The sequence below is a fragment of the Euprymna scolopes genome, chromosome 15 (genome assembly GCF_053919585.1).
Source record: "Euprymna scolopes isolate OS-2025 chromosome 15, ASM5391958v1, whole genome shotgun sequence".
In the NCBI taxonomy this organism is placed as follows: Eukaryota; Metazoa; Mollusca; class Cephalopoda; order Sepiida; family Sepiolidae; genus Euprymna; species Euprymna scolopes.
In genome coordinates this window covers 49508732-49535293 of record NC_136496.1, presented here as the reverse complement: position 1 = coordinate 49535293, position 26562 = coordinate 49508732, and the positions used below count along the sequence as shown (strand labels likewise).

Genomic DNA, 26562 nt, shown 5'->3' with positions numbered 1-26562 from the left:
GGAATGGAAAACAATGTTGGTTTATAGTCTGAAATTCTACCAAAGGCAAGACAAGTTACTCTGCTCTGATTAAACACTTTAAAAATTGGTACAAGCTTATTTTTTGAGCAGCCTGTAGGGTTCTGTGTGGACGAAAAGAATGGGGGGAAAAAATGCCTGCATTTTCTGTTTATATGGTTGCAATATTGTCACCTAATATACAAATGAGATGCTTCTAGTTTGAAATAAAAAGCCTGATTTTTCAGAGATTGGGTTGATTTTGGATGTTGGAGTAGCTAGTCTTGTCAGTAGTGCGTTGTTTTGGAGTTGAAAGTTTTTGACAGTAGAGTGTTGAGTTCTGGAGTTTTGATCAAAGAGCATCAATTTTTAGAGTAGCAGCAAGTTTTTCGCAGCATTGCATGGCATTTTGAGTGAATTTTGACAGCAGTTGAATTTAACCCTAGAAATTGTTATTTGGAAATGAAACACAGTTAACAATTCATCAAGGCAACTGTAGAACAGTTGACACTTGATTGTTTTAACCACATGGCTGTCAAACTATTTTTTCTGCATATGTCCTTTGGACATTGCTAACTCTCTTAGTTCATCTTTTTCTTTACATTGTTTCTATATTTGGTATTTATATATGTGGGGAAAACCGTAATTTACCTGAATAGCATGAGTTTCGTGTTTTTTTCTCTAAGAAAATAAAAAAGTTAAAATGCAGATGTCACATTTATATGTATGACGGTCATGCAAATTTACGTGTGAGATATGCAAATTAGAGGCGATGGAGTTTGTTGAACGGGTATAAAAGAGGAAGGGAAAGGAACCACCGGCGAGTTGGAAGAACGCATATCGAAACGAAACTATTGAAACTAAATCAGAAAAGACAGAACAACAAATTTGACTCAATTCAAACACTGTAGAAGCTATTTCGGCCTTTTATATCACCTTTTGGCCATGGAAACCAAGATGTTTTATGTCCGGTTGATTCCGGAATTTAGTGGTGATGCCACCGATATGCCCAGTGGATTGAAAATGTGGAATTTGTGTGTGAGCTTTGTACCATAAAAAATGTTGAATGCATCCTGCCATTGAGATTGCAAGGTGGAGCTCGGGCCAAATACAGGCAACTTAGTATGGAGCAGAAAGCGAATGCAGAACAGATCAAGCAAGCCCTTATAACCGCGTATGCTACTAATGCATATGACCAGTTTGTCACTCGACAACTTCATCCTAACGAGACGGTGGACGAGTTTTTTGCTGAGCTGCGACGCCTGGCTCGGTTGGTTGGGGGACTGTTGCCCGAATGTTGGCGAATGTGTGCATTCATGTCTGGACTACTGCAACATGTGAAACATGAATTACGTGCCTCATCCAGGAAACAATAAGTGTGGAACAATTGTTGATCTGAACAAGAGCTACCATGATTGGCCATGACAGCCCTGCAAAATTGGCTGCTGCTATGTCTGCCAGACGATCACCTACAGAATCAAATATGCACTGTGACGATGAAAAATTTGTTTGCTACAGGTGTGGTGGTCCCAACCACTTGGCGAAGAACTGCTTACAGAATCGCCAAAAGAAGTTGAACAGTCGGGCATGCAAAGTCAGATGCAGTGGCCTTGGACATATATCATCATGGTGTCAGGGAAACGGTGAAGGGAGGAGGCAGCAGCATTAGTTTCCTCCCCAACAAACTAAACACGGAGACTCTTCCCTCCATGAAAGTATGTGTACGGCATTAATTGATTCTAGGTGTTCAAAGACTTTAGTGAGTAAAGCTATGTGTTGCTTTTGGAAACGGAAGTCAGCAGGAGTACTGATAGCTGACGGAAGGACATTGAATTGCCAAGGATACGGCAGAGTAAATGTAGAGGTTGGCCGAGTTTCTGCTGTCAACATTGTGGCCTTGGTCGTGGATAAACAACTGTTTTGTTTCAATCTACTGCTGGGAATTAGATGCCATTAGAAAACTCGGTGGAGTTCATTTCACAGAATCAGGTGAAGCACGTTTTGGAGGCTTAAACAAATGTGCTACCATCTCTATCAACGAGCCAGATTTTAGTGTGACTAATGATTGCATTAATAAAGATGGACTGCATCATGGAAATGGGCAAATGGTTGCTCTCCAAGTAAGTGTGCAAGAATATATGATGCCTTGTCATGCCAGAGATGCTTATGAGAAAGAAATTCAATGGTGGCAGCAGAATGGATGGCTGGTGCCATATTCAGAAGAAGAACTTAGCCCAACCAAAGGCCTAATTCCCTTAATGGCGGTCGTACAGGAGCAGAAGCACAAGGTGCGTCCAGTTCTTGATTATTGAGAATTGAACGAATTTGCGGATACCTTCACTGCCAATACAGAAGTGTGTGCACAAAAACTAAGAGAGTGGCGGCGATGAGGAGTTAATGTGTCGCTTATGGATCTGCGGAATGCATATCTTCAAATTCACGTTGACAAAGCATTATGGCCATTTCAAAGAGTTATTTTCAGGGGCAAGCGCTTTTGTCTCACGCGGTTGGAATTCGGGCTGAATGTGGTGCCACTTATTATGAAGTCTGTAATAGACGCGATCATATCTCAGGACCATGCAATCAAAAATACCACATCAGCATATGTGGATGATATTTTCATTAATGAAAGTGTAGTTCCTGCATCACGCATGCAACAACATTTTTTAGACTATGGCTTGGTTTCCAAGGATCCGGTGCAACTGAAAGATGGAGCCAGAGTTCTGGGTTTGCAAGTCTGGGAGAAAGATAGCACACTGCAATGGAAACAAGGAAGTCCAATTCCAGGAATCCCTGATGAATTCACTCGTCAATGCGTATTTTCTCTTTGTGGGAAATTCGTTGGTCATTTTCCTGTATGTAGATGGCTCCGGGTTGCAGTCGCATTTATCAAGTGCCTGTCAACTGCAGTATCGAAAGACTGGGATGAGCAAAGTACAAGAAGTGGATGGATGCAAGTTGCATAGCCACAGAAGTAGCATTAGAGGCAAATGGAACGGTCATTGAGGATGTGTATTGGCTATGTCCTACTAACGACGCTCAACATGTCAATCTAGTTGAACGTGACACAGCATTCAAAGGAGTCAATTTGGCCCTTCAGTGGAAAGCAATAGTGTTACACTTAGTCTGTCTTCTGGGAGGCTACTAATCTCTATATCTTCTGAGAGGTTACTAATCTCCGAGACACTGTCTGATGGTGGTGCTACAATCCAGAGCGATGCCTCGCTAGATTCTGACTGATTCTCTCGTGTCATCTAGTGATGGTTGTGTTACTAACCATATGTCTTTAACATGACGGAGCACGCCGTCGACCCCGCACCGCTTGTGGGCTGATTATTTCAGTGACTTGCGATTCCATACCTTGTCGTGCACTTGCCTCGTGGGTTCTTGATCCACACGACATCCTCTTTACTCACACTCTCTTCGGCTACTTCCAGTTCAGGCAGCTGATTCGTCTCTATATCCTTCATCCCGACGTGATACCTATGCAATGTATCAGCCGACGCCGTAGAGGGCAAAACATCATCCTTCGGGCTTACATTGTACAAATAAACTGCCTCAAACACTGTGCAGCCTGATCTAGCCACGATTGTTTTGACGGTTCAATGATTCCGTTCAATGATCCCATTTCCACTAGGTACATGGGTGCATCAAAACCTTAGATGTACGCCCCAGCTGTCAGTAAACTTTCTAAACTGCTCACTGGTAAATGCAACACTAGGTGTATCAGAATTTTTGTAGGAATTTTTGACACCCCTAACATGAAACTGTCAATAAAATATAAAAAACTTGTAATTTCTCTTTTAAAAGTGGGTTGTTTATTTTCTTTGTTTATAAACTATTAAAGTTGTATAAAAAGTAATAGAAAAAAAATTTTTTTTTTTAAATACAGTATTAAAATTAATTGAATTTTACGAGTTTAGTATTTTCCAATTTTTAAACTTTAAAAATCTATCAAAATTTTTCTATTGATTTTATTTTTATATTTTCAGGGTTGATGTGAAATTTTATCCTCTTTTCCAATAAAGTGAATATATTTTAGACAAACGTTTTTTTTTTTAATTCACGCCTCCCCCCCTATTTTGAAATGTCTATTAAAAAGTAAATAATTTATGTACCAAAGTTTTATATATCACAAATTGAAGATAAAAGATCAATAAACAATATATACTAATTTAAAACAACAAAAAAAGAATAGATTTTTGGAAATTTACCTGTAAAGTCCGAAGTTTAAAACCTTTTTTTTTTAAACCACGTTGTTTGTATTTTTTATGTTTTTGTTTTTTAAATGAAACCTTGGTCCTTGCTCCTTTAATTGAAAAAAAAATTAGGGTTTGAATTACATTTTTCGAGTAGTTATAAGCTTGGAAAGACAGGGGTTTGAATTAATTCACACCTCCCCCATTTTGAAATGTCTATTAAAAAGTAAATAATTAATTTACTCATCAAAGTTTTATATATCACAAATTGAACATAAAAGATCAATAAATAATATATTCAAATTTAAAACAAAAAAAGAATAGTTTTTTAGAAATTTTTTTTTTTATCACGTTTTTTTTTTGTTTTTTTTTGTTTTTTTAAATAAAACCGTGGTCCTTGCTCCTTTAATTGAAAAAACAATTAGGGTGTGAATTACATTTTTCGAGTAGTTATAAGCTTGGAAAGACAGGAGGTCGAATTATTCAATATTTTTCACAAAGTTTCTGACACACCTAATGCAGCACCATTGTCAAGCAATATCTCTGTTGGAGGCCCACGTTCAAGGAAAATATTGTTTAGTTGACGGACAATAGTGACTGTATCTTTTCAATGCAACATATGCCATATGATAAACCTTGATGGACCGCAATCAATGAGAATAAACCTAGAACCCCATCCACTAACATAGACCCCTACTACCAGGTCTCCTTCTCCAACATCAGGGGTTTACGTTCCAACCTTCCAGAGGTTGAAACACAATTACAGGAGACGAAACCGGACATATTCTTTCTAAGTGAAACTGGCATAGGGCCAACCACTTCTCGAATTCATAATTAAGGGATACTTTAACTTAACATCTAAATCTGACCCCCAAGATGGGCATGGAATATGTGCCTACATCAAAGATGTGGTAGAGATATCTCCAGAGAAGACCCTAGTTTACCTTATATGTGCTTCCGGGTTGCACTAGCTTACACCACTGCATTTATATTTGCCCTCTATCGCCCTCACAACAGTGGGGTTACTATCTTTAAGAGTATATCTGAGAAAATTGACCACATTCTGTCTGCTCATCCTTCGGCTAATATTCACATTTGCGGTGACTTCAATGTCCATAATGTGGAATGGCTGACCAACTCAACTAAAACCGATGACGAGGAGAGGTTTTGTCATGATTTTGCCATTGCCTATGACCTCACTCAGATTGTTCACGAACCCACCCGTGTGCCCGATACTACCGGTCAATATGCAAGCCTTCTCAACCTTTTCCTCACAACTTCCCCTGAGCTGTGTTCATGTTCTGTTCTATCTCCTCTGGGATCCTCTGACCACTCTGTTGTAGCAGTTAAGATAAAAATGAAATGTAATAAGTCTTCAGACGTACCTCTCTACCATACTGTATATCGATACTCTATGGCTGACTGGGATAGCTTCTGCATTCCATGTTTAAAAAGGATGTGTCCTCTATAGTATCAGACCTGACCGAATGGTTAATTGTAGGCATAGACCGATTCATACTATCCAAAAAATTCCAACAAAAACCTAACAGCCAGCCATAGTTCTTCCCTGAATGTGCTGCTGCTATCGCACACAGAAATCACTTTTTCCATAGCTACCAACGTAATAGATGTACTGAGACTAAAGCTGCTTTCAGGACTGCCAGCAACCACTGTAAAAGAGTAATAAAAAATGCAAGAGAGCTATATGCTCAGTCTGTTAAATCTAAAGTAGCTGAGCAGCGGCTTGGTTCCCACCAGTTCTGGCAAATAGCAAACAGGATCTTGAACAGAAGCGTGCGTTCTATCCCAACTATCATCAATGGACCAGAGGTCATCTCATCAGCATCAGACAAGGCCAGACTATTTGCCAAGAACTTTGCAGCTAATTCTACCCTATGCGACAATGGCCATCAACTCCCCATATTTCCTCTTATAACAGACAACACGCTATGCAACATACAAATATCTGTGCGTGAGATCGCCAAGCTAATCAAGAACCTTGATTCCAGTAAAGCAACTGGCCCTGACGGCATTCCAGTTATAGTGCTGAAAAAGCTCCAACCAGAATTTGCCTCCATACATACAAAACTGTTTAAGCGTTGCTTTTTCTTTTTTTTTTTACACAGTGGTCACCACTTATCAAGGCCTGGAAGCCACTCAGGGATAAGGGTTATTGCAAGTACATTACGTTAGTGTGGAGATTTCATGAAGTGTTTACTTAAGGGGGCGGTTCATTAGGAATTTGTTAACGTTGGACTTGAACACATCCAAGTTGTAGTCAGGTGGTAAGCAGGCAGACGGAACAGAGTTCCACAGGTGTGCAGTTCTAAGAAAGAAGCTTTCAGTACTGGAATCCTCTTCTTGTCCCATGCGTCACAGCATGCCTTGCATACGAGAGTCTGTGTGCACCCTGTGTCTACGAGCGCAAAGCATTCACATCTGTTCACATGCACTCTCACTGTGGGTAGTGGCCTATTTGTCAATGATCTGGGGAGAATACTGACGCTAATAATTTACTCCCCTTGTCCGTTTCCCGGACAACTCCTTGCTATGTGACCTAGCTTACTGCACCGTAGTAACACATGCGTCTTGGCGTTTCCTGGGCAGACGTGTCCTTTACACTGCTTCAGCTTCGGCAGTCCCTAGAAAAGTGGTTTGGCCTGCCACATTTATAACATTTTATGCCATCTTCTAATGGAGTAGATGCTTCTGCAGCTGCTAGCACCGGCTTCGCATCTTTTTCTTTTAAAATACTGCGGGCTCTAGCCAACAATTCCTGGAACCCAAAACGATGCTCATAGCAGTCGGCTGGTGTCATCCAGGAGTCCTGTGAGAAAGGCACAACTTAATATGCGTTCAGTCACTCCACCAAACGGCGCAGCTAATCTCTTTAAATCCACCAGGTAGACATCCACTGTCTCATCCAACCCAAGCTGCCATTCGGTGAACTGCCTCCAAGCAATAAAAGGGTCTGTAGCAAAGGCCACGTATAGTGCCTCCTTAACCTCCTCCAGAGTTAGTTCATCCCCAAGCTGTTGATAAACTTTCCCCTTGGTCAGCTTCAATGGGATGACAAGCGTGGGATCCTTTATTTTGCAAAGCCGGCAGACAAGCTCAGCTTTTTCCCACCTCTCAACTACCGAGGGTCCAGCAGAGGAGCCATCGAATTCTGGTATCAATCTCAGATCAAACTTGTCCATTATAAAAAAATGCGCCGAAATAGCTTGTGGTCGATCAACAGGCAAAAATCACTTCTCACACAAATTCTCCCAACTGATTTTGCCACTTCTCAAACGTCAAATGATTTCTCGATCCTCCCCCACTGACAAGTGACCTTTTTTTATAAGGCAGGCGCACGTGAGACTTCATTCACTATAAAACGTCACAGCCGCCATGATGGACACTTTCATTCTCGACGCGCGCAACTCACAGGACAGACAGACACGAGGACATTTGTATGGTAAGCCATTTTCCCCACATACTGTTCCACTCACCTGCTTCCCAGCTGATTACAATATGGTAGCCTTCAAGTTCAATGTAAACAAGTTCTTGTTGAGCCATCCCCTTAATCTAAATTCTACCCAGTCTACAATATTAATGATTATACACTACCATCTAACATTCATTAACTATGACTCTTGAGTGACCTTCAAGTCTTGATAAATGGTGACTCCTTTGATGAAAAGGTAAATGTCCTACTAATATACCACAAATAGAAAATGTGGTGCATCATATCAAAACACTAGGTAACTCTGGAACTAAGCTTCCTTGCTTCAATCATAAAGTGTTACATCTCAAGGCCCAACACAAGCACCTCATCCTTTAAGCTTTTAGGGTTCTTACTTACTAGTCTAAAGGATTCCAGTTTTATTCAAATCACATCTGCAGACATTATGGCCTCATTGATGTATATGTCATTAACATCAGCTGAAGTGGATTTCATTGTGGACTCAGCTTCCATCAAAACAGTTTTAATGATAGGTCATTTATAGGAGGGCTAGGTTTAGGCCAAAACCTAAGCGTGTCAAACAATATCTTCATCATTATTGTCTGAAATGGCCATAGTGACTCATGGGCCCGTGTCTGCAAGTAGGTCCTCTTCAAATCCAGCAGTGCTACATTAATCCCCTTCTTACGTTATTCCAGTAGTTTAGTGGTGCACACGTCAATATTCACAGTGAAAGCATCAACATGTCGATTTAATTCTCAGTAATTCATTACTGGTAGCACTTTGTCTTTTGCGGATTGCCCAATATCATGAGCAGGATTAATCCTTTGGGGGTTCCAGCTGTTCCTGAGGATATTGCATCAGCCAACCATTATCAATCCACATCTGAAGCTCCTTTTCATATGCAGCTTGATTAGTAGAAACTGCACATTCTAGAATTGTATTGTACAGCTGAGCTGGGGTTTTATTTATAACCCACTTCCACCTCGGAATCCAGACTTTTTTTTGCGTGTACATATGTAGCATGGAAGTTTGTTTTTCCTCCATAGAAATAGCTGCACACACTTCTTTCTATCTGCGAGTCGAGATCACGACACCCCTTTAAAGCATTTACTGCTTGAATTTCAATTAATAGTTCATAGCCAAGGGTATTTTCCTGCATCACCAGAATGTCAACTGCAGCTGTGTCATCTTTCTTAATACAGATCATGATAGTCCCTATACCATAACATAATACTCAGCATACTCCATCCATAGTTAGAATATCCACTCATTGCTTCTTCCACATCTGATAGTGATTAGCGCTATCCCCCAGAAACTTTCCATGTTTGTGAGTGCAGAACACAACACATTATCAATTTTGACAACAATATCAGGCCATTCTGTGTTCATTGTTTGGTAGGGAGTAAGAGTGGTGACAATACCTTGTCCCTGAACAATTGCAAGATATGTGACCCAACTCACTGTAGTGATTTTTTTTTTTTTGTGCTCATGGCTAAACATTCCTCTACTTTGACTCCAACATTCCTTAGCAAAATGAGAAAGATCCTCACATACACCTGACTCTTGCACTTAACGCTAGCTGAGTGAGAATCCATATTGTTTCCATAATGTCTAGATGCAGCACAACTCGTACTTGCTGCTGCTGTAATTGGTTTCGATTTCTTGAAGATGTTTCGAGCTTGGGTCAATAACTTTACAGTTATTAATTCCTCAATTTTTGATGACGCTTGCAAAAACCTATTAATATCTTCAGGTAAGCCTACTAAAAAGGTACACTTTAAGATCTTGTGACTCACACCACTAAACAGTGGTGACAATCTTTGTTAATCAGTTAAGTAGGGATGAAACTGCCGATTAATAAACTTCTAGCATGCAACAAAATGATTTGTTCCAAATACTGTAGATATGCTGTGCTTAATTTCATCTAAGTCTGCTTCATCTCCAACTTTCAAAAAACTATTTCAACTTGCTGATGTTTTGTACAGAATCCTTCAGTTGACCTCAAGGGGATGATTGTTGCTGACTCTTTTTTGGGGGAACAATTTTCAAACATGCTCAACCTTCACAATCCATTTACCAGTAGCAGATCCATCAAACTCTGGAATTAAGTAGGTATTGAACCTGTCAATTATTGTTTTTTAATAGGGAGTCACTCCTTATCAAGGCCTAAAGGTTACTCGAGGATAGGGGTTATATGTAAAGATAAAATTTAAAAAAAAATAGCTTGTAATCTTGTAAAGATAACTGACAGAACTTCTCTTCATTAAAAATGAAATTTACAACACCAGCGAATCTCAGTTTGATGTTTTAGCTGTCAAGCACTGAACTATTTTTCCTCTTCAATTTGCTCCTTGTAAAGCAGCTATTTCTCTCGTATGCAAGTTCATGCCACAGGTAAAAACATTTAGCTGCAAACACAAGTTCTTTACTTCTTTCACTTTCCTCGATTCTCACACTGGACATGCCAAACAGATGTGCTACTGCTTTTGTAAGGAGTTTCTTTTATTACAACCAGCTATAAAAACTAAAGAAAAAAATTCTATGAGAAACTGTGAATAAAATGAAGACGGATAATGCAGGAAGATCTTTATGCATTTTCTTCTTTTGTTACAAAAAATGTTGTTAGAGAGATACTGTATGCTTGCCTGTGAAACAATGGAAGACTTACTTATTAAATTAAAGATTTAGAAGGATGCTAAGGAAAATAGGTCTGAGACTGAATATTTACAAAACCAGAAATGATGATCAGTGGTTGTATTGTTGCAAAGCTCTACCAAAAATGAAAGTTCTCCTAAGTTTGTGAAAATGAAGTCTGGTGCAATTCATTTTTTTTTTATGGTACAGAAAATGAAAAGAAGTGATAGAAATGAATCTGAGGGAAAGAGGAATGAATAAAGATCTGACTAGTAATAGATGACATTGTAGGTTAATTTTTTAATGCCATTCAATCCATGCTAGCATGTAAAACAAATGTTAAACTGAATATGATAATGACAATGACCACTGTGTGTTGTTAGTTTAAAATTTAAAATAAATTTATATTTTGTTTTTTAAAATGTCTTTTTTTGTTGGTTTTTATCTTCCAAAATCAATTTTTTTATTTTCCAAAAGAAATTTATTTTTATTTTCCAAGAAAAAGAAGTTTACAAAAACATTTTTCCATTTTGTATTAAATTAACTTTATTTCTATTTGTGTACTGAATTCCTTAAAAAATATGCAGCCCTCTCCATGTTCACTTAAATATGACTTTATTTCTCTTTTCACAGTGAATGATTTTATCACTTGGCCTTTCCTCTTTTTTTCATTTTGAGTCCATTGGAAGCACAGTGCCTCATTATAGATTGATCTTCTATTAATGAATGTTATTATTATTTTGTACTAGCAAGCTGAAGTACAACAACTGAGTGATGAAAACAAAGAAGAATTACTGGCTCTTGTTAAATTTTCATTGGATGTTCAATTGACCGAAGAAGAAATAGAACTGAAGAAACTCGTAGACAGGAAATTAAAAGATAGCTCAGGTAAAATTATAAATTTCTTTTTTTTTTATCTTTTTATCAAGTTTTTGACAAAATTAAATAGAAGCACGTGTATATCAAATATCATAAAAATTGTATATCATACTTGGAAGAGAATGAAACCTTTAATGGATCAACAATGTGAACAATAATATCTATAAAAGTTGATTAGTTCCTAATTATGTTTATAATCTGTTATTTTGTTGCTCTAAAAGATTGATATAAAAGATATACTTAATAAATTAATCAAAATTCATTTAAAAAGTTATATTTTAATAAAATATTAAAAATATCAAAATTAAAAATAATCAAAATGTATTCAATAAAATATCAAAAATATATTTAAAAAATAAATCAAAATATATTTAAAAATCAAAATATATTTTATAAATAAAATATATTAAATCAAATAAAATTAAAATATATTTAATAAATTAAAGTATATTTAGTTGTGATAAAGAGTTTATTGTATTTATTAGAATCATTATTTAATTGTTTTATTATTGAGTTGAAATAAGTAATTAATTGTATTAATTAGAATGATAATTTTTTTTTAAATTTTAGTTGTAATAACTAATTTATTGTATTTATGTAAATGTTTATTTTATTGTTTTATTTATGGAATTTATTAGACTGATTATTTTATTGTTTTAGTTTTTAGTTGTAATAACTAATTTATTGTAATTATTCGAAAATTTATTTTATTGTTTAGTTGTAACTAAATCAATGTATTTAGTAGAATGTTTATTTTATTGTTCTATTGTTAGTTGTAATAACTTATTTATTGTATTTATTAGTAGTTTTGAGCAATGGCTCTTCAGTTTTCGATTGAAAAAGTTAGGGCTAAGTTCTACTATTCTCACAGCGTGATTAGCATTCCTGAGTGGGCTATGAACATTAGTTACATAATCTTCAAGAACTGTGGTCATAAATAGATCTAGAAGTAAGGTTTTCATTCATTATTTTGTTGTTTAGTTGTAATAAATAATTTATTGTATTTATAAGAATGATTTTTTTGTTGTTTAGTTTTATTAACTTACTAGCAGTTCAGCCTGGCTTTACTTGGGCCGTATGTACACTTCATAACTTATGTGCATATGTATATACGTCTTTAAAAGTTTGACTCATGTCCAGGTAACCTACATCTAAAATTTCAAGTGTTTAGACCCAAAATTGGTGGAGGAGTTTGGTAGAGTTTGCAAAGGTCAAGTCTTTCAACTTTGACCTCTTGGCAGCCAAACTTTCGCTCAAAAACTGATTAAAAAGCTTGCTGCATGTCTGAATACTCTTTATGTAGAATTTCAAATGTTTAGACCCAAATAGGCTAAATAGTTTGTTAGAGACCGCAAAAGTAAAATCTTTTGAATTTTGACCCCTTGGCAGTCAAATTTTCGGTAAAAACCGATTAAAAGTTTGCCCTATGTCTGAATACACTTTATGTAAAATGGCAAATGTTTAGATCAAAAATTGGCTGAGTAATTTGGTAGAGACCGCCATGGTCAAATGTTTTTTAACTTTAACCCCAATTTTGACACCTTAACATTTATTGCTTTGGGTTCAAATCAAATTAAAAAAGTTGATCCATCTTCAAGTAACCTACATCTAAAATTTCAAGTGTTTATACCCAAAATTGGCGGAGGAGTTTGGAAGAGTTTTCAAAGATTGACGCATTGACAGCCAAATTTTTGTCCAAAAACTGATTTAAATGATTTTCCCAAATCTCAATACCCATTATCTCAAATCAATTGTCTGTAGACTGAAAATTGACAGAGTAGTTTGGCAAGGAAATGTACATACACAGACACACATACAAAATTTAACTTTTATAGAAATACAGATGGATTGATTTCTTGTATTTATTAGAATTATATTTTGTTGTTTAGTTGCAATAAATAATTTATTGTTTTTTATAGATTATTTTTTTGGTGTTTAGTTGTAATGAATTATTTGTTGAATTTATTAGAAAGATTGTTTTGTTGTTCAGTTGCAATAAATAATTTATTGTATTTATTAGAATTATTTTGTTTGGTTTAGTTGCAATAAATAATTTATTGTAGTTATTAGAATGATTGATTTTAGTTTTTTAGTTGCAAAAAATAATTGTATTTATAAGAATAATTGTAATGTTTAGTTGGAATAAATAATTTATTGTATTATTAGAAGTATTTCAGTTGTTTAATTGCAAGAATGATTTATTGTATCTATTAGAAAGATTTTGTTGTTTAGTATCCGTAAATAATTTATTTGTTTTTTTAAATTATTTTTTGTTGTTTAGTTGCAATAAATAATTTACAGTATTTATTAGAATGATTGTTTTTCTGTTTAGTTGAAATAAATAATTTTTTGAATTTATCAGAATGATTGCTTGTTTTTGTTGTTTAGTTGCAAAAATAATTTATTGTATTGTTATATTTTTTCGTGTTTAGTTGCAATAAATAATGTATTGTATTCATTAGAATGATTGTTTGTTGCTTCGTTGCAATAAATATTTTATTTTATTTATTTGTATTTTTTGTTGTTTAGTTGTAATAAATTTCTTTTTGTTCTTATTTGCAATAATAATTTTTTCTTGGAATGGTTGTTTTTATGTAGCTGCATTATTATATATATTAGAAATATTTTTGTAGTTTATTGTCAATTTATGATTTATTGTAGTTTTTAGAATTATTTTTTGTTGTTTAGCTGCAATATATATTTTATTTATTAGAATTTGTTTAGGATTTTAGTTACAATAAATAATTTATTGTATTTATTAATATTACTTTTTATTGTTTTGTTGCAATAAATTGTTTATTGTGTTTATTAGAATTTTTGTTGTTGTTTAGTTGCAATAAATAATTTACAGATTGTTTTGTTATTGTAATAAATTATTATTGGATTTAATAATATTACTATTTTGTTTAGTTACAATAAATTATTTATTGTAATTATTAGAATTATTTTGTTTTTAGTTGCAATAAAGAATTTATTGTATTAACATTTTTTGTTGTTGTTTACTTGCAATAAATAATTTATTGTATTTAATAGAATGATTGTTTGTTGTTGCAATAAATCATTTATTATATCTATTAGCATAATTGTAATGTTGTTAAAGAGGAAAAAAAATTATTGTATTTATTGTTGTTTACTTGTAATAAATGATTTTTTGTATTTATTAGAATGATTAGTTTTTTTGTTGTTTAGTTGTTATAAATTTTTATTTAATTTATTAGAATGATTATCTTGATTGAGATTGTCGGACTGACTTCCTCATCTTGGTTGTTCTTGTCACAACGTTTCGGCCGTTTTGCCCTCCGGCCTTCGTCAGGTGTTTTGTATCGAACTGGGGAACCGTTTATTAGGAGTCTCGAACAATGAAAACACCTCATCTCAAAAATACAGACAATTACTAATGATTATCTTATTTAGTTGCAATAAATAATGTATTTTATTTATTAGAATTATTTTTTGTTATTTTGTGGCAATAAATATTTTTTATACTTATTAGAATGATTGTTGTATTTGTTTTTTGATTGCACTTAATAATCTATTGTATTTATCAAAATGTTTGTTGTTTAGTTGCAATAAATAATGTATTTTATTTATTAGAATTATTTTTTGTTGTTTAGTTGCAATAAATAATTTATTGTAATAATTTGGACGTTTGTTTTTTGTTTAATTTCAATAAATCATTTATTGTATTTATTAGAATTTTGTTGTTGTTTAGTTGAAATATATAATTTATTTCCTTTCTTAGATTTGTTGTATAAAATTATTTATTGAATTTATTAGACTTTTTTTTGTTTATTTTCAATAAATAATTTGTTGTATTTGTTTGAATGATCTTTTGTTGTTTAGTTACAACAAATAATTTGTATTTATTAGAATAATTTTTGTTGTTTAGTGTCAATAAAAAATATAAACAATTTTTTGCATTTATTAGAATTTTTCTGGTTTTTAGATGCAATAAATAATATATTGGATTTATTAGATTTATTTTTTTGGTAAAATTAATAATTTATTGTGTTTATTGGAATTATTTTTGTTGTTTTGTTGCAATTTAATATTTATTGTACTTATTAAAATATTTTGTTGTTATTTAGTTGCAATGAAGATTATTTTTGTTGTTGTTTAATTGCAATAAATAAGTTATTATATTTTATAAAAGGATTGTTTAGTTATTTAGTTGCTATCAATAATTTATTGTATTTATGAGAATTGTTTATGTTGTTTAGTTGCTATCAATAATTTATTGTATTTATGAGAATTATTTATATTGTTTAGTTGCTATCAATAATTTACTGTATTTATGAGAATTATTTATATTGTTTAGTTGCTATCAATAATTTATTGTATTTATGAGAATTATTTATGTTGTTTAGTTGCTATCAATAATTTATTGTATTTATTAGAATTATTTATATTGTTTAGTTGCTATCAATAATTTATTGTATTTATTAGAATTATTTATGTTTAGTTGCTATCAATAATTTACTGTATTTATGAGAATTATTTATGTTGTTTAGTTGCTATCAATAATTTATTGTATTTATTAAATTATTTATATTGTTTAGTTGCTATCCACAATTTATTGTATTTATTAGAATAATCTATATTGTTTAGTTGCTATCAATAATTTATTGTATTTATAAGAATTATTTATGTTGTTTAGTTGCTATCAATAATTTATTGTATTTATGAGAATTATTTATGTTGTTTAGTTGCTATCAATAATTTATTGTATTTATGAGAATTATTTATGTTGTTTAGTTGCTATCAATAATTTATTGTATTTATTAAATTATTTATATTGTTTAGTTGCTATCAATAATTTATTGTATTTATTAGAATTATTTATATTGTTTAGTTGCTATCAATAATTTATTGTATTTATGAGAATTATTTATGTTGTTTAGTTGCTATCAATAATTTATTGTATTTATTAGAATTATTTATGTTGTTTAGTTGCTATCAATAATTTATTGTATTTATTAGAATTATTTATGTTGTTTAGTTGCTATCAATAATTTATTGTATTTATTAGAATTATTTATATTGTTTAGTTGCTATCAATAATTTATTGTATTTATTAGAATTATTTATGTTGTTTAGTTGCTATCAATAATTTATTGTATTTATTAAATTATTTATATTGTTTAGTTGCTATCAATAATTTATTGTATTTATTAGAATTATTTATATTGTTTAGTTGCTATCAATAATTTATTGTATTTATGAGAATTATTTATGTTGTTTAGTTGCTATCAATAATTTATTGTATTTATTAGAATTATTTATGTTGTTTAGTTGCTATCAATAATTTATTGTATTTATTAGAATTATTTATGTTGTTTAGTTGCTATCAATAATTTATTGTATTTATTAGAATTATTTATATTGTTTAGTTGCTATCAATAATTTATTGTATTTATTAGAATTATTTATGTTGTTTAGTTGCTATCAATAATTTATTGTATTTATGAGAATTATTTATGTTGTTTAGTTGCTATCAATAATTTATTGTATTTATTAGAATTATTTATGTTGTTTAGTTGCTATCAATAATTTATTGTATTTATTAGAATTATTTATATTGTTTAGTTGCTATCAATAATTTATTGTATTTATGAGAATTATTTATGTTGTTTAGTTGCTATCAATAATTTATTGTATTTATTAAATTATTTATATTGTTTAGTTGCTATCCATAATTTATTGTATTTATTAGAATTATTTATGTTGTTGCTATCAATAATTTATTGTATTTATTAGAATTATTTATGTTGTTTAGTTGCTATCAATAATTTATTGTATTTATTAGAATTATTTATAATGTTTAGTTGCTATCAATAATTTACTGTATTTATAAGAATTATTTATGTTGTTTAGTTGCTATCAATAATTTATTGTATTTATTAGAATTATTTATGTTGTTTATTTGCTATCAATAATTTACTGTATTTATGAGAATTATTTATGTTGTTTAGTTGCTATCAATAATTTATTGTATTTATTAGAATTATTTATGTTGTTTAGTTGCTATCAATAATTTATTGTATTTATTAGAATTATTTATGTTGTTTAGTTGCTATCAATAATTTACTGTATTTATTAGAATTATTTATGTTGTTTAGTTGCTATCAATAATTTATTGTATTTATTAGAATTATTTATGTTGTTTAGTTGCTATCAATAATTTACTGTATTTATGAGAATTATTTATGTTGTTTAGTTGCTATCAATAATTTATTGTATTTATTAGAATTATTTATGTTGTTTAGTTGCTATCAATAATTTATTGTATTTATGAGAATTATTTATGTTGTTTAGTTGCTATCAATAATTTATTGTATGTATTAGAATTATTTATGTTGTTTAGTTGCTATCAATAATTTATTGTATTAATTAGAATTATTTATGTTGTTTAGTTGCTATCAATAATTTACTGTATTTATTAGAATTATTTATGTTGTTTAGTTGCTATCAATAATTTATTGTATTTATTAGAATTATTTATGTTGTTTAGTTGCTATCAATAATTTACTGTATTTATAAGAATTATTTATGTTGTTTAGTTGCTATCAATAATTTATTGTATTTATTAGAATTATTTATGTTGTTTAGTTGCTATCAATAATTTATTGTATTTATTAGAATTATTTATCTTGTTTAGTTGCTATCAATAATTTACTGTATTTATAAGAATTATTTATGTTGTTTAGTTGCTATCAATAATTTATTGTATTTATTAGAATTATTTATCTTGTTTAGTTGCTATCAATAATTTACTGTATTTATAAGAATTATTTATGTTGTTTAGTTGCTATCAATAATTTATTGTATTTATTAGAATTATTTATGTTGTTTAGTTGCTATCAATAATTTACTGTATTTATTAGAATTATTTATGTTGTTTAGTTGCTATCAATAATTTACTGTATTTATTAGAATTATTTATGTTGTTTAGTTGCTATCAATAATTTATTGTATTTATTAGAATTATTTATGTTGTTTAGTTGCTATCAATAATTTATTGTATTTATTAGAATTATTTATATTGTTTAGTTGCTATCAATAATTTACTGTATTTATGAGAATTATTTATGTTGTTTAGTTGCTATCAATAATTTATTGTATTTATTAGAATTATTTATGTTGTTTATTTGCTATCAATAATTTATTGTATTTATTAGAATTATTTATGTTGTTTATTTGCTATCAATAATTTATTGTATTTATGAGAATTATTTATGTTGTTTAGTTGCTATCAATAATTTATTATATTTATTAGAATTACTTATATTGTTTAGTTGCTATCAATAATTTACTGTATTTATGAGAATTATTTATGTTGTTTAGTTGCTATCAATAATTTATTGTATTATGAGAATTATTTATGTTGTTTAGTTGCTATCAATAATTTATTGTATTTATTAGAATTATTTATGTTGTTTAGTTGCTATCAATAATTTACTGTATTTATAAGAATTATTTATGTTGTTTAGTTGCTATCAATAATTTATTGTATTTATTAGAATTATTTATGTTGTTTAGTTGCTATCAATAATTTATTGTATTTATTAGAATTATTTATCTTGTTTAGTTGCTATCAATAATTTACTGTATTTATAAGAATTATTTATGTTGTTTAGTTGCTATCAATAATTTATTGTATTTATTAGAATTATTTATGTTGTTTAGTTGCTATCAATAATTTACTGTATTTATTAGAATTATTTATGTTGTTTAGTTGCTATCAATAATTTACTGTATTTATTAGAATTATTTATGTTGTTTAGTTGCTATCAATAATTTATTGTATTTATTAGAATTATTTATGTTGTTTAGTTGCTATCAATAATTTATTGTATTTATTAGAATTATTTATGTTGTTTAGTTGCTATCAATAATTTATTGTATTTATTAGAATTATTTATATTGTTTAGTTGCTATCAATAATTTACTGTATTTATGAGAATTATTTATGTTGTTTAGTTGCTATCAATAATTTATTGTATTTATTAGAATTATTTATGTTGTTTATTTGCTATCAATAATTTATTGTATTTATTAGAATTATTTATGTTGTTTATTTGCTATCAATAATTTATTGTATTTATGAGAATTATTTATGTTGTTTAGTTGCTATCAATAATTTATTGTATTTATTAGAATTACTTATATTGTTTAGTTGCTATCAATAATTTACTGTATTTATGAGAATTATTTATGTTGTTTAGTTGCTATCAATAATTTATTGTATTATGAGAATTATTTATGTTGTTTAGTTGCTATCAATAATTTATTGTATTTATTAGAATTATTTATGTTGTTTATTTGCTATCAATAATTTATTGTATTTATTAGAATTATTTATGTTGTTTATTTGCTATCAATAATTTATTGTATTTATGAGAATTATTTATGTTGTTTATTTGCTATCAATAATTTATTGTATTTATTAGAATTATTTATGTTGTTTATTTGCTATCAATAATTTATTGTATTTATGAGAATTATTTATGTTGTTTAGTTGCTATCAATAATTTATTGTATTTATTAGAATTATTTATGTTGTTTAGTTGCTATCAATAATTTATTGTATTTATTAGTGTTAAATTTGCAGGTTGAAACAAGTAACGTAGAAAGCAATACAAATGACGACTCAACAAACAAAGGTAGATCAAATAAGAAGTGTATTAGACAAAGGTATATTTACAGGATATTTGCATAATGGTGTCAAATAAGAGAGTCTTTGCTGGAGAAACATATCTGCTCTCGGCGGCCTTCGGTGGCTTCTGGTGAACACACACTCAGACTAACTGAGTCTTCCTATTTATGTGTAATTACTATCCACATATGCAAATGAATGTGTGTCACTACAACACCCTCCTCCCAAGATTTGAAGTCGCACAGATTTCAATATCTTTTTCTCTTGGGATTTAACATTAATGGTTCATTAAACTTTCTTTTTCTACCTGATCTTCGGGGTCAGGTGTATATTGAGGTGGTTCCAAATTAAAGGATTCGTATATGATGTCCATGGTTTCCTCCTCTTCGACTGCTGTAGTATAATCACCATCTTGAATGTGGCGTTTTTTTTTTTTGGTTCAGGTGCTACTTTGATGCCAAAGGGCAACCGGTTGTATTTGTACAATCCCTTATGCGTGTTGATGCATAGTATTTTTGAGCAATTCTCCTCAACCGGTTTTTGTAAATACGCGTCGCTTCTTGGAGAAGATATTACCACCATTCAACTTTGTGAATATTTCCTCTGGGCTTGGTAGAGGGTAATGGTAATCTTGTAATGTGGAGTTTAGACCTGTCGAAAAGTCTGCGCACACTCTGATTTTATCATTCTTTTTCCTTACATATACGGTGGGGGCTGCCCAATCCCTGTATTCTATTTTTGATAGTATGCCTGTCTGTTCCAATCTGTCTAATTCTTTATTAATCTTTTCCACCCCAGCGAACGGAACGTTTCGCTTTTTTCTAAAAATTGGGCTGGTGTTTTCTTTAAGTTCAAACGAGGCCTAAAATTTATTGCAACGACCTAATTTAGTCATAAATACATCAGGGAATAATTTTTTTTAGTCCTCCTTTATATTTTATGTTGTTGGAGTAGTACATTCTATTTTTTTACAGAATGTATTAATTGGCTTATCCCAGAGTCCAAATTTCTCAAGTAAATCTATTCCAAACTATTTTTCAATACGAACATTTTTAATTTCTTCGTAATCCCTTTTAATTTTATCGGAAGGATAACTTCTCCTTCAAGTTTTATCTCACCACTAGTTACCGTCCGAGCTGATTTACTTGTTTTCATCATGGTTGGTTTACCCAACTTTTTCCATGTATTCAAGTTTATTATAGAAATATCGGATCCTGAATCCAGTTGTAATTTTATTGGCGTTTTAAATATTTCCGCTTTTATGTATTTTCGCCGATTTTTGTCTAATTTTTCATTTGATTTTGTTTGCTGTACTCTCTTTCTGGTGAAATCTTTATATCTGCAACAATCGCTTTTGTGTCCGACTTGCAAATGTAGCATTTTTTTCTTCTTATAAGGGCAATCCGATTCCCAATGTCTTTCTGCGCATCTCTTACAGTTATATCTAGGAAGAGACTTGTTATATTCTTTACTATAATTATAATTATTATATTTGAAATATCTCGTTCCGTTTTGACTGCTTTTATTTGTATAGTTCTTGGTTGGTGTGTATGGTTTTTTAACCTTTCTTACATATGCCACTCCGGATTCTTCTATCTTTTTTGAATCCTTTTTTAGTGTAATGGCCCTTTCACAATCCTCTGCTAATTTCTGAAGTCTTAAATCTTGCTCAGATTCCAGCTTAGACAACACTCGTCTGCGTATTTCTGCATTTTTCGTGGAGACTAACCCTTGTGCGAAAATTAGGCATTTTAAATCTTCTACTGTTAGTTCTGCTAGCTTAAAATTATCACAGTTTTTATTGACAACTGATGCGTATGTCAAATAATCTTGGTTGTCCATCTTCCTTAGATTCATACACAACCATCTCTTATGAAAAAGAGATATATTCGGATTAAATAATTCTTTTAGTAATTTTACAGCTTCCATGAAATCTAATTCCGTAGTTTTTTTAGGTAGTATATAATCTACGAACTTGCTGTGTTCTCTTACACCCAACTTCCTGAGTAAAAGGCTCACTTTCTGGCTATTTGGCCAACTTTTGCAGTCCAGTTGAAAGACATCCTCGTATCTTGTATAGTATGCTTCAAAAGTCTTTTCTTCCTCCGGCACATAATTAAATGTGTCCATGCTATTAAATATAGTTGTATGCGAGAAATTAGTACTGTCGACATTTTCTCGATTAGTCTTTAATAGTTCCAGTGTTTTAGCAAAACGTTCATTTTGCCTTTCTTCATATTCAAATTATAATTTCTTCTGCCTTTCTTCTTGTTCAAGTTGTAATTTCTTCTGCCTTTCTTCTTGTTCCATTTGCCATTTCAATAATTTCTCCTCTCTACGTGCATCTAGCTCGGATTGCGCCTTTTGTTGCGTCTGCAAAAATTGCATTAACATTCTAGATAAATCTTCCATTCTTTTTTTTTGTATCCTTCAGTAGCAGTAATGCAGTTACGAAGAAAAATTGTACAATTTCACATGCAACACAATATCCGTACCATATAAAATGGCTTGTGTTACAAAAAAAATTGTTCATAGTTCCTGTTTTCAATAGTAATATCGCTGTTCGAATACTATTTTCTCACTTCGCTAGCGAGTCAAGCTCATCCAACCACAACATAAGAATTGAGGCTTTTGCTGAAACCACAAAATACGATTTACTTTTCCGTTTTAGGCATTTCCTAATGAATAACAGCCGAACTTAAGAACAACTCTTTCCATAGAAAAAAAAAAGTTTTTCAACTCGAGGCACAATTGAAAAAAATAAAATGTATGGACTACATTGAAATTTTTTGTTTTTTTGCGTGACGTTTTACTGTCTTATATCCGTTATTCAGTGACAACTTTAGTTTAAAAAAATCTTTCCTTGATTTTAGTTTAACTGTGGTATTTTTTTTTAAATACCGAAGAGAAAAATTTGGTTTACAAAAAGTCTTTAGTTGGTATTTATATGTGTATATATATATGTATATATGTATACATAAATTAATATATATATGTATATATATATACGTGTAAATATATATATATATGTATATATAAATTTATATATGTGTATATATATGCATATATATATGTATGTATATATGCATATATATGTATTTTTTTTAAACGCTTCTCTCAATTTAAAAAAAAACAACAACAACAAAAACATCGAGATTCATGACTGCTTTGTTTTACGTTTTGCATCTGTGGATTTGTTTTCATGTTTATTATCATGTGTATTCATTGAATTGTAACATAATCACTATCGTCATGACCATTGAGGAATTATACCATTTTTTTTAAACACTTCTCTCAATTTAAAAAAAAAACAACAACAAAAACATCGAGATTCATGACTGCCTTGTTTTACGTTTTGCATCTGTGGATTTGGTTTCATGTTTATTATCATGTGTATTTATTGAATTGTAACTTCATCACTATCATCATGACCATTGAGGAATTACATATACATATATATGTGTGTACGTGCATGTGTATGTGCGTGTATGTGTACGTATACATATATATATATATATATACAAACATATATATGTGTGCGTGCTTGTGTGTGTGCGTATGCATGCACGTATGCATGCGTGTATGTGCATGTGCGTGAATGTATATGTGTACATGTGTATGCGTGTGTGCATGCATATATATATGCATATATATGTATACATTTATTGGACTTCCGGTTCTTTGACTGTCATGGCTCTTGTGGGCTGCGACATTGTTTGGCTGTGGAATTTAATATGTATGTATATGTGTGTGTGTGTGTATGTATATGTGTATATGTATGTATATATATTTTTCATTTAAAAACAAACAAAAAAAAAAACAACAAAGCGGGAGACCAGTACCTGCATTAAGCTGGTCTGCAGTTTGATTTGTTGCTGGCTATCTTGCTCTTGCTTGTTGCTGGATATCAACATTTTAACTGAGAGAGAGATTTAGCTGTCGTACAAAGCTAAGACTCTGTAACATCATCTGTGTATAGATACTCCCTCAGGCATTTGTCTATTAAAGAAAAAAAAAAAAGAAGTCCTGTGGCGATAAAAAAGCTGTGACGTGTGTACGCCTGTAATGCTGGATGTATGTAACAATTAATCTGCCATCATTATATGTATTTATGTATGTATATGTGTATGTATATTTATATATGTATGTGTGTGTATATTTATATATGTACATGTGAGTTTATATGTATTCATATCTATGAGTATATGTAAGTATATGTGTCTATGTGTATATATGTTTATGTGTGTATATATACATTTATATATGTTTGTATGCATGTATGTGTGTATATTGCATGTATGTGTATGTATGCATGTGTGTATGTATGTGTATGTGTGCATGTGTATGAATGCATATATATAGATGTGTATGTACATGTAGGTAAGTGTATGTATATATATGTGCATATGTGTACGCATATGTATGTGTAAGTATACGTGTTTATGTATTTGTATATGTATGTATATGAGTATGTATGCATGTGGGTATGTATATGTATGTTTGTTTATTATGGATTGTGTATATATGAGCGTATGCTTATAGACATGTATGCATGTATATGAGCATATGCTTATAGACATGTATGCATGTATATATTTATATTTATGTATACCAATGACCGTCTTGTTTATGTTTGCATGTGTGTGTGTATGTATATTTATGTGTGCGTATTGTGTATTATGTATGTACGCATGTATATATGTGTGTGATGTGTGTACATATGTATGTGTGTGTGCATGTATATATATGTATGTATGACAATGACCGTTTTTAGTGTCATGTCTACTTGAGCATATGAATTCGCTGGCAGGACTATATGTCTTTTTCGGGCTCATGAACTTTCAGTGTCTGAGGGAGTGGTACTCGTCTCACAAGACGTTGCAATCATCATAAGTATGTATATATACATATGTATGTATGTATATATGCATATATATATGTATATAGATGTATATGTATATATATGTATGTATTGGACTGTCTTGTCAATTCGTACGTTGTTTTTGTTTGGAAAATTATATGCGAGTCTGTTAATCTTATCTTCATGTGTTGCAAAAAAATGAGTTTGAAACAAACTTTATTTAAAAAAAAAAAAGTGCAAGCGTCTTTAAATAACTTTCAGTTGGACTATCTTGTCAAATCGTACGTTGTTTTGTTTGGAAAATTATATTCGAGTCTGTTAATTTTATCGTCATGTGTTGCAAAAAAACGAGTTTGAAACAAACTTTATTTAAAAAAAAAAAAAAATCCAAGCAGGGAGGAAAAGGGACAAAAAGGTCCAATCGCTGATCACTTACTTACTATTTATGACTTTTGGACTATTTATTTGTGTGTATTTTGCATGTGTGTGTGTGTGCGTACGTATGTGTGCCTCTACGTGATTACATTTGTATGTCTGTGCGCATGCACACGTATGTTGGCGTATGTCTATGTACGCATGTGTTTATTTCCATGTGTATGCGGGGTGGAGGGGGCTCCCGTAAGCCGTGGTGAAGGCAACCCCTCTAGGAGAAGCAAATCTTTGAGTTAAAAAACATAAAGCGGGAGACCAGTACCCGCATTAAGCTGGTCTGCAGTTTGACTTGTTGCTGGCTATCTTGCTCTTGCTTGTTGCTGGATCTCAACATTTTGAACCGAGAGAGAGATTTAGCTGTCGTACAAAGCTAAAACTCTGTAACACCATCAGGTACAGATACTCCCTCAGGCTATAAGAAAAAAAAAAAGAAACGGTCCTATTGCGACGGAAAAGTTGTGACGCGTGTAGGTCTGAAATGCTGGAAGCATGTAGTAATTGATCTGCCATTATTATATGTATCTATGTATATATTTATATAGGTGTATGTATGTTTATGTACATGTGTATGTGTGTATATCTATGTTTGTATGTATATGTGTGTTTGTGTGTATGTATGTATGTGGGCGTGTGTATGTGTATTTATGCATTTGTGTATGTATGCATGTATATGTGTGTATATGTGTGTATGAGTGCATATTTACGTACATATGTATATGTAGGTAAGTGTGTGTGTGTATATATATGTATGTGCGTATGTGTACGTATGTATGTATATGTGTGTATGTATTTGTAGGTGTGTATGTATATCTGTATATATGAGTGCATATTTACATACGTGTACGTATATGTAGGTAAGTGTGTGTGTATATATGTATGTGCGTGTATGTATGTATATGTATGTATATCTGTATGTATGCATGTGTGTCTATACATATGTATGTGTATTCATGGTGTATGTACATATGTGTATGTTTACAGATATGTGTATATATGTATATTTGCGTTTAAATATATATATATATATGTGTGTATGCATGCCAATGACTGTCTTGTGTATGTTTATGTATAAGTATGTCTATGTATGCATATATGTAATGTGTATGTATGTATGCATGTATGTGGGTTATTTGTATGTGTGTATGTGCATATATGTGTATGCATGCGTGCATGTATATATATATATATATATATATATATGTATATATACCAGTGACCGTCTTCAGTGTCATGTCTGCTTGTGCGTGTGAATTTTTTCCGGCAGGACTAAAGTTAAGGTTATCTTCCGGCTCATGAACTTTCAGTACCTGAGGGAGTGGCACTCGTCTGACAAGACGTTACAATCATCATATATATGTATATAGATGTATATATATATATATATATATATATATATATATATATATATATATGTATCTATTTCAATATATGTATATATATTTATATATATGTA

General features: G+C 31.0%; 1 protein-coding gene across 7 annotated transcripts in view; it reads left to right on the top strand.

The window, feature by feature from the left end:
- The window catches only part of LOC145293822 (uncharacterized), a 564435-nt gene that overhangs the window by 416051 nt on the left and 121822 nt on the right, over positions 1–26562 (top strand). For all 7 annotated transcript variants that reach the window (XR_013869774.1, XM_080140462.1, XM_080140456.1 and 4 more), the window contains one exon: positions 11031–11169. Coding sequence is in view for 6 of the 7 variants with exons in the window: in XM_080140462.1 (XP_079996588.1) it covers positions 11031–11169 (139 nt within the window). In the remaining variant the exon portion in view is untranslated. The remainder of the gene's footprint in view (positions 1–11030; positions 11170–26562) is intronic.